Genomic DNA, 10,351 nt, shown 5'->3' with positions numbered 1-10,351 from the left:
TTTTATATGAATAAATAAATGAGTAGACTAGAGAGATGGCTCAGGAGTTCGAGAGGAACCTGTTTCAATTCCCACAACCACATGGCAGCTCACAACTGTTAGTTTAAGAGTATCTGACACTTTTTTCTAGCCTCTGCTGTTAGTGGGCATACATGTGATACACAGACAGAAAACCCAGATACATTAATGTTTTTGTTGTTGTTGTTGTTTGGGGCGGGGGGGGGGGTTGAGACAGGGTTTCTCTATGTAGCCTTGACTGTCCTGAACTTGCTTTGTAGACCAGGCTGGCCTCGAACTCACAGCGATCCGCCTCTGCCTCTGCCTCCCTAGTACTAGGATTAAAGGTGTGCACCACCACCACCCGGCTGAAGTCTTTTTAACTACACCTTTTCAAAGGTTAAAAAGTCAGATCCCAGGTTGAGGATGCAGCTCGCTTGTGAGGTAGCTTGCACGCATGGATGAAAATCCTGGGTTCAATCCCTGGGACTGCATAAACATGATGTGGCACCACATCCTATCACCCTAACGGGTCACAAGTTCAACACCATCCTTGGCTACATGTGGAGTTTGAAGCCACCCTGACTAAAAAACAAAACAAGCAAACACCTACCCTCCTAAAAACGTTATGCAGCTAAATTGATAGCATAGATCTTAACAATAGATATTCTCTCTCTCTCTCTCTCTCTCTCTCTCTCTCTCTCTCTCTCTCTCTCTCTCTCTCTCTGTGTGTGTGTGTGTGTGTGTGTGTGTGTGTGTGTAGGCAATTGTTATTCGCCGAAGAAGACATTTTTTTTTAAAGTATGCCTGCAGAATCTGACTTCATGTGTTATGTTTCACAGTATGAACAGATTTTAAAGGGTAAAGTATTTTAACTCCTCTGGTCCTTTTTCTTTCCTGGGTTACAGGAATTAAATAAGCAAGGCATCAATGACAGGAAACATGTGGCACAGCCCCGTGCTTGGGTACTTGGTGCGCCCACAACACATTTCAATCTTTTCCTTTCTCCTACCTGACTTTCATCTAGTGCTTAAGCTCTAGTGAATTTAGAGTCCCTGCAGAAAATTTCAGGTTCGGGATTCCATTTGACTCTGTTTGTCTTCAAACTCAGAGGCCGTAAAATCACTGGAGGGGGAGGGGAAGAAAGGGAGGCGGTGCAAACCCAGAAAGGAAAGGCGCAGAGGAAGCTGCAGAAGGAAGCTTTTTCGGTTGGGTTTGTCTTTTTTTAACCCCGGGGAGGCGTGACGAGCTTACTGCCGTCGCGTGTTAGCTTCCCCAGCTTCCCCAGTTCTGCGCTCGCCCTCCCCGAGTGCCTCCGCCCTCCGCGGGCCGCCCGCTTCCGCGCTGGGTGCGCTGCTGGCTGCGGCCGCTAGGGGCGCCCCGGGCCCGGCAGCGGCGGCGGCGGCGGCGGCGGCGGCGGAGGCGACCGTTCTCCTAGCGGCGCCTCTCCCTGCTAGCAATCAGACGGGCGGCGGCAGCAGTGCGGAAAGGGCGCCCACTCCCCCCGGGCGAGCTGCAACGCCACCGCTCCTCGCGGGCGGCCGGGGCCCGCGCTGCAGCCGCCGGTGCTCTCCGGCCCGGGCTGCCGCGACAGGCGGCCCCGGCTCCCGCCGGCTCGCGGCGTCCCCCGGCCGCGCCCCCACGCGCTGCTCGCGGCCCCGGCCATGGGGCTGGGCGGATCCGAGGCTCGGCCGAGCTGAGGCGGCGGCGCCCGTCCACTCAGCCCGCTCGCCGGCGCCTGGCCCTCACGATGATGAAGAAGAAGAAGTTTAAGTTTAAGGTGGACTTCGAGCTCGAGGAGCTCTCCTCGGTGCCCTTCGTCAACGGGGTCCTCTTCTGCAAGATGCGGCTGCTGGACGGCGGCAGCTTCACGGCGGAGTCCTCCAGGTAACGCTCTCCCGCGCCCGCCCTCCTGCCCGCCGGCAGGGGCTTGTAGCACGACCAGCATCTTTCCTTGCTTGGCCCCTTTGCTCTATGGAGCTGCCCACCCAGTGAGCTCATCGTCCTCCAGGGACGAGTCTGAAATCAGTCAGGGCATCGAAAAAACGGCACCAAGTGCTTCGCGGTGGCTTGGTCTGGTTGGCTGGACTCGGGCGTTCCTAACTCCAGGTGTCCCCCTGTGTCTGCTTTCCTCCCATTTCCCCCAAGACCGGGAGTAATGGACACACACACACACACACACACACACACACACACACACACACAAAGAGGATGCGTCTGGTTTCTCTGAAGACATTCCTATATTTGCAAAGTAGAACTTAAAGCTTTGAGAAGCAAAAATGACCCAAACTGTTTCAGTTTCCACAAGCGTCCATTCGGAACCGCCTGGGGGTTGACATAATTCCTGTGACTCTACTGTGACTTAAGAGTGTAGCCAGGATAGGGCTTGGGATATGCCCGGTCGGGCTTGACTTGAGTCAAGTGTTCCTGGCAGACAAGACTGTAGTCTTTGGCTCGCCGTAGTGCAGCTTCTCCAGTTAATGTGCTTATATTCTCAATTGTCCATCTTCAAGTGGCCACTAGTGGGTCTCAGAGTGGAGGGCTTAGAACCAAGAGAGCCCAGACCCTGTCCTCGTGTGTGTTTGTTTTTTTTAAGTGAGCCCCTAGGCACTGTGGGAGAATCTGTCAGCAGGTGACAGAATGCAGCCATGTGTGGCAGGATTCCTTGAGTAATGTTAAGGGCAGCTCAAAGATAATAGGTTTCTCCTTAGGTGATTTTTCTCTACAAGAAGACAGAAAATTGGAAGAAGTTTTGGAATGAACCTTTAACTTCTTAAAGTCAGGGAGAAGTGCTAGGAGTCAACGTATATTTCCTCTCTATATACTTAATTTTTACACTAAAAATATTCTCTTTTTTTTTCCCTGTCATCCCATTAATAATGTAAGGGAAATAACGTCAATGGGTTGTGGGATGGAAGCCAGAAAATTGCCGTCTGTGGCAATAATGAAGCCTGTTGAAGCTAGAAAACGCCCTATTGCCCTAAATGAACAGATGTATGAAACAAGTGCTGCTGATCCTCAAAATTACAAAACAACAACAACAACAGCAGCAAAAATCCACTGAGAATAATTTTAATATTAAACTGTGATGATTGATTATACAGCAACCATTTTAACACTCCTATCAGAACAATGAACTGGGGGGGGGATATATTTATCTCTCTCTCTCTCTCTCTCTCTCTCTCTCTCTCTCTCTCTCTCTCTCTCTCTCTCTCTCTCTCTCTCTCTCTCTCTCTCACACACACACACACACACACACACAACACACTAGCTCTAGGGTTGGAAAAGCCTATGGCAGTCTTGGGCTCCATGTGGGGGTCGAGTAACAACAGCCTTTACCCTGAGGCCTCCATAGAGTTCTCCCCCGACCTGGAGCAGATAGGCTCGAGCTTCTGGCTCAGTGGTGACATCTGGTGGTCCGAACATGAATCTACCACCTCCCCCCTCTCCTACTTTTCTGCCTGGAATGTTTTGGCTTGCTGCTTCTCACAAGCCAGTTAGTCATCAAAAGTAGTCTCCCCGCCAACCTACCCACCCACTCCCGCACCCCTAGTAAACATGTCCCCTGGGTCTTTTAAACATACTTTCTTATTTACTACCCTAAGCGGGGCTATGAGGTGAAGAATCTTATTATGCAAAGTAAATGCATTAAGTCTTAGGAACCATACCTTCCCAAGATCCCCCTCCTATCTAATGATGTAATGGCAAGATTTGGGCCCAGGTCTAGCTTCAAAGAGCATGATTCCAGGCAGAGGGAAAAGGTGTGTGCTGTCGAAGAGTTTCTGAGTAGGTAGCTGCCTAATAATTTAAGGTGCAAAGGCTATAATTTGATTTCGCCTCACGGGGGAGGGGGGCAGGGGGGAGGGGGGCGCAAGTAGTCCGTGTTAAACAAACCCTTCCTCCAAGTAACATCTGGCTTTATCAAGAGAATTAAGGTTAATAGTGCTCCAAGAAGCCAAAATAATAATAATAATAATAATAATAATAATAATAATAATAATAATAATAATAATAATAATAAAAAATATAATCTGAAGAGAATGGCTTGTGATAAGGATCGTGTGCTTTTGAAGCTGGGTAGCAAGTTAATGTGTAAAGCTAAGAGCAGGCTGAGAATCTAGGTAAATCTCAGGTCCGCTGCAGGGGTTTACTTAGGTGTCCACAGCTAACATTTGGAAAACTGAAAGCAGTCTTCTTGAGTGTTTCCTGGAACAGCGCCCCTGGAACGCTTACAGTACTTTGGCGGTGATGAAGAAGTTTACTGAGCTGTCTAGTAACTCCTTTATCTTATCTTTATCCTACCAAAGTGGTGCTTTAAGAATGATCCCTTGAGCCAGGAATAGTGGTGCAGACCTCAGCCCCAGAACTTGAGGTAGAAACAGAAAGGGGGCTAGCCTGGACTACATGAGTCAACCTTAAAGCACACACACACACACACACACACACACACACACACACACACACACACACATGCATACACACACCAATAAAAAGAAAGATACCTGGATTTTCGGAGACAAATAGAAGACCTGAAATAATCACAATCATGTAGCTTAAATAGCAGGTGCTGGTCTAGACAACACATCTTTAAATGCTAGGTTTTAATTTTTAAATTTACTCCAGGGGACCTTTATGAATCAGAGGTGTCTCTACTAGCATTCCTCCCTTAGCAATATAAAGCGACTTCTGTGTAAAAGGGTTAAAGCAGGCAGGCCCAAGGCCGCCATCCTAGAACGGCCTGCTGACAAGGCTGCCTTTGATTAGTGTCATCTTCTTGCCTGGATGGTGAGCATGGCTTACTGTGATTGTCTGTATGAACCATGTGGCTCATGCTAAACACCTTCTGGGAGCCTGGAGTTTGAGTCCCTCGAAGCAGAGGACAGCTGCCTAATTGGCTAGTCCGAGTTAACCTTGCTGAGCTTCCCTGCTAGGCATCGCCCCAGTCAGATGCTGGAGAAGCCGTGAGCTGATTCTGCAGTGCATCCTCCCGCAACTATGATGCCTTCAGCAGTGACTACAGCTGTATGCTGAGCCCATTCGCCAAAGCCTAGGCATGGTCTTAGGGACCCAATACAAATTAACATCTGGACAGTTAGAGAAGAGTCTTCTTAGTGGGCGCACAGAAGGTCTCGCACGCACACACACATACACACACACACACACACACACACACACACACACACACACACACCCCTTAGCTTTGTTCAAAAACTCAACACTGCTCACCAAAGATCATTTAAGCACTTAGGTTTGTCCAGGGATGTGAGAAGCAAAGCAAATACAAGGGGGCATGAGGGAATTAAGTCTAATTAATGTCTACTTGCTAGACAACAGAGACACACGGCTTACTATGTAATCAGTGGGTCAGATGCTGTGCGAGGTTTGCAAAGGAGAAGGCTTTTATTTACAGCTGTGATGGCTGCTGAAGCCGGCATTAGTGTTTCCGCTGAACATGCCATTAGAGGGGTTGAGATCCCTGATTAAAGGATAGAATTCAACCGGGGATTCGTGTGTGTGTGTGTGTGTGTGTGTGTGTGTGTGTGTGTTAACTTTATCCAATTTTTATGTGCACTGGTGTGAAGATGTCAGATTCCACTGGACCTGGAGTTACAGACAGTTGTGAGCTGCCATGTGGGTTCTGGGAATTGAACCCGGGCCCTTTGGAAGAACACACAGTGCTCTTAACCACTGAGCCATCTCTCCAACCCTAACCCTGGATTCTTGAACTGCAATGTAAGGTGATTAAGGTGGAATGTAAGCGGGCTGACAGCCCGCTGCTGTTTGGAAATGGAGAGACAAACGGGAAGCTATGGAAACAGCCCAGGTCTCGTGAGAACCTGAATGCAGGCATCTTGTGTCAGGAAGTGGCAGGTGATAGTGCGGTGGCTGGTGCCTGGCACCTTCGACGGCCGTAAAGAAGCCCAGGAAATGCCCTTTCGGTTTGTCTGGGAGAAACATTGTACGCGGCTATAGAGCAGTGGTTCTCAACCTGTGGGTCAAGACCAAAGCTGGGGTCGCATATCAGATATCCTGCATATCGGATATTTACAATATGATTCATAATAGTAGCAAAATTACAGTTATGAAGTGGCAACAATTTGCTTGTTGTTTGTTTGTTTGTTTGTTTTCACGACAGGATTTCTGTGGGTAGCTTGGCTGCCCTGGAATTCACGCTGTAGACCAGGCTCGACTCAAATTCAGAGATCCGCCTGCCTCCACCTCCCTAACTGCAAGGATTTAAGGAGTGCTGTGCTCCACCACGCCCACAGGGTGAAATCATTTTATGGTTGGAGGGTCACTACAAGATGCAGAACTGTCTTAGAGGGTTGCTGCACTAGGAAGGTTGAGAACCAGTGTGTAGAGTATTTGTAGAGTTTAGTCGTGTATACATTATATCTAAGGTGACAGTGGGCCTGACAACCGATCGAAGACAGTTATTTTGGTACGTGGGTTTCTTATATTCTTGGCCTCTTGGAGCTATGTAAGCCTGTTTATTCCACTTGGAATGTCCGTATACTGTTGTGTCTGTTTATGGATGATTAGTGAAAATGAATTTTAGGCGTCTCTGGATTCTCCTGTGAACGTTTACTCAGTAAAAAATGTTAGGAAAAAATTATAAAAGTCTTTATTTTGAATAAGTGATACTAAAAATGATTAGGTCTCACCACAGTTAACAAAACATTTGGAAAATACCCTGCACTGTTATAAGCAGTCTACTCAACTGAAGCCAAGTGGCTGCCTAATAAAATACTTTTGAAGACCTTTCAGAAAAACAGAACATTGTATTATTTGAATCTTTCCAGAACTCCCCTTAGTAAGGCATGTAAATCACTTTAAAAGCTTACTGGTGGCATCAGGACTTGTTTAATTCTGGGCTGTTTAAACAAAGGAGTGATGGGAAGGAAATGTCCCTACATACCTATGCTTTCCCAGTTTGCCTTGTGTTTATCTGTGTGTGTGTGTGTGCGTGTGCGTGTGTGTGTGTGTGTGTGTGTGTGTGTGTGTGTGTGTGTGTGTGTGTGTTAGTGACTAAATAAGTTTCCAAGTCTCACATGAGCTTGTGGAAAAAGCACACGTGAACTGAGGGAGTATCCGGGAAGCTGCCAAGCACATCTGTGTATTGGATCTCTGGCTTTGTAAACAAGCTAAGAGGACTTTTTTTTTCTTTTTGCCAGAGAACATCTTTGTTTTCAAGATTTTAATTCACTGCACGTTGTGTCCTTCTTTTTAGTTAATTTTTGCCTTATTGCAAAAAGTAAAAACATCTTCGTGTTGGAAAACTTAGAGAAACAAAAATAGCAAACGTTATCCATAAATAAGACATGCAGACTTGACCACCATTATTAATATTTTGGTATGTTACCTAGCCTCCATTGGTCCCTACGTATACATACATACAAACATACACACACACACACACAATGATCACTGGTGGGTGTGTGGATGTGTTTGTTTGTTTGTTTGTTTTTAGGCAGGGTCTCACCATGTAACTCTGGAACTTGATATGTAGACCAGACTGACAGCCAGTTCACCAAGATGCCTCTCCCTCCCAGATGCTGTATTTAAAGGCATGCACCACCAGGCCTGGCCACTGATCTTCTTCCTCCCAGATGCTGTATTTAAAGGCATGCACCACCAGGCCTGGCCACTGATCTTCTTCCTCCCAGATGCTGTATTTAAAGGCATGCACCACCAGGCATGGCCACTGATCTTCTTCCTCCCAGATGCTGTATTTAAAGGCATGCACCACCAGGTCTGGCCACTGATCTTTTCCCTCCCAGATGCTGTATTTAAAGGCATGCACCACCAGGCCTGGCCACTGATCTTCTTGAAACAAAATGAGATCATGCTGTGCCTAATCTGTTTTCAGTTAATTTTTTATATCATTAAATAGTCAATTAAAAAATACTTCAAATAGCTACCTATTATTCAATTATGTTCATTCCAATGATTGAACTGTAAGCCCCTTGGAGTGATTTTCTTCCTTCCTTTTTATTAATAATTTTATAAACTATAGTAAGCATTTTTGTAACTGACATAGTATACATCCGTTGTTGTTACTTAAGGCTGATATCTAGAAATGCAGTTATTGAATTTCGCAAGTTTGTAGGGGTTTTCACATATATTACCAACTTCCCTTTCATTGCATTATGCTGACTTTGAAGATGAAAAAGAAAATATTTTTTAAAATAAAGAAAAGAAGAAAATACGAACGTAACCAATATTTATTGTTTGGTTTGGTTTGGCTTTTGAAACAGGGCTTCACCACTCACTATGTAGACCACACTGGTCTGGAAATCACAGAGATCCACCTGCCTCTGCCTCTGCCTCTGCCTCTGCCTCTGCCTCTGCCTCTGCCTCTGCCTCCCAATCCCAATCCCAATCCCAAGTATTAGAATTAAAGGTGTATACCACCAAGCCTGGCTAATGTTTTGTTTTTTCAAACTCTTCTTCCACAGTGAGATCACAGAGTAACCAAGAGTAACCAATATTTTTAAATGCTGTCTGACTACAAGCTGGGAACTCTGTGTGCTGAGCCCAGCCACCTCTCTGCTCAGTATACATCCCGAGGTAATGAAAGCAGTGTGTTGAAAAAATACTTGTGCTTAGTAGCCAAGACATTGAAACAACCTATGTATCTACAAACAGGTGACCAATTTAAAAAAAAAGAAAAATACAGCATATCCAATGGATTTTTCATCCCATTTTCAAAAACAAAGAAATTCTACCTTTTGTGATAAGGCACACAAGCCTGGAGGATGCTACGCTAAATGAGAAAAGCCAAGTGCAGAAAAACAGACACTGTGTAGCCTCGTGTCTATGTGAGCAATAAGAAAAGGTGAGGTGATCACCAGCTGTGGCGGCCTCGTCTACATAGCAAGACCCTATCTCAAAACAAAACAAAGTGCGTTCATTTTAGGGTGTTGGCCTTCACGGGATGCCACCAGATAGAGACCCAAAGAACAGACTGCATTCTGAGGAATACAGAATATTGCTAATAACCAAGGACTTGGCTTAGTTAGTCTTACAGCTCATATCTTCAACAATTAAATGGTGAACATATATTTTGTCCATCTTACCCTCTTGTGTTTAATTCTTGCAGAATCACTTTAGTATAGATGGGAAGTCTATGTACGCTTCTCCTCTTGGCTTAGGAGGTTTGCCAGGTGCTATGATGCAGATCTTTTAAGAACAAGTGGCTTGGGGCTGGAGAGGTGGCTCAGTGGTTAAGAACACTGCCTGCTCTTCCAAAGGACCCAGGTTCCATTCCCAGCAACCACATGGCAGCTCACAACTGGCTGTAACTCCAAGATCTGACACCCTCACACCAACACACATAAATTAAAATTAAATAAAAATATTAAAAAATAAAAAAAAAAAACAAGTGGCTTAAACAAAAGATGTTCTGTCTCACATGAAATCCACACTGCTCGTGTGGTTCTGCCCTGTCAAGTTGTTAGGTACCTGGACTCATTTAATATTGCTGCTCTTGGGGTGTGGTCTCATCCCTGGGATGCTCACCCTCCATCCCAGTCCCTGCCATAGGGGAAGAAGAAAAGGGAGAGGACCCTTGTGTTCACAGTCCGTAGACCTGAGCTTAAATACATCTGATTGCAAGGAAGGCTGGGAAATGCCATCTTTGCCGGGTATCACTGTACCTAGCAATAAATAAGATAGATAAATAAACAGGATGGCAGATATGAAGGAGCGAAAACTCATTAACATCTAAAAGAGTACAATAGCAAAGCTGCCCTGGTACTGCTAACAGTTAAAAGGCTTTATCCATTTTCAAGATTAGTGTCTTTCTTAAGATTTTTAAAAATATGTATATATCTTATTTTGTATTGTTTTTAAATTATCAGTATTACCAGTATTACCTGTAGCGATCAATCAAGACACAGAAACTTGTTACATTTTAAAATAGCCTTAGTTAACCTGCGGCAGGGCAGATATCAATCCTCTAAACTACCTCCCATAGTGGGGCAGGTATGGGATCCCTGCCTCAATCCCATGCCATCTGCTTCCAATAACTTCTATCAAGCTACCTCCCATCTATAATCCCAATTACTTGCTAAAGTTCTTCATCTGGGCCAAATCTCCATCCATGCCAGCCATGTGCTTCTTCTCCATCTACCCCATGGTGGCCTTCCTCTTTTTCTTCTCTCCTTCCTCCTCTTGGCGGTCTTTCTTCTTTTTCCCAACCTTAACCACACCTCTGTCGCCTCTGCTATGCCCAGGTGGGATGGCTTTTTATTAATCAAAAGGTGGATCCCAGAGACAGCAAGCAGTAATTAGCATCAAAATACATTAGACCATCCCCCCAACAATTTTGTGTGTATGGGTGTTTTGCTTG

The 10,351-nt window shown here is 45.7% G+C and overlaps 1 protein-coding gene across 1 annotated transcript in view; it reads left to right on the top strand.

The window, feature by feature from the left end:
* Positions 1–1,331: 1,331 nt before the first annotated feature.
* EEIG2 (EEIG family member 2) overlaps positions 1,332–10,351 on the top strand; it is a 46,358-nt gene continuing 37,338 nt past the window's right edge. Inside the window, exon 1 of the mRNA XM_084757476.1 lies at positions 1,332–1,884. Within this exon, the coding sequence (XP_084613602.1) occupies positions 1,748–1,884 (137 nt within the window). The 5' untranslated portion in view covers positions 1,332–1,747. The remainder of the gene's footprint in view (positions 1,885–10,351) is intronic.

Source organism: Acomys minous, assembly GCF_964271855.1.
Source record: "Acomys minous genome assembly, chromosome: 14".
NCBI classification, from domain to species: Eukaryota; Metazoa; Chordata; class Mammalia; order Rodentia; family Muridae; genus Acomys; species Acomys minous.
The sequence above is the reverse complement of the archived record's forward strand: the minus strand, read 5'-3'. Positions and strand labels throughout refer to the sequence as shown.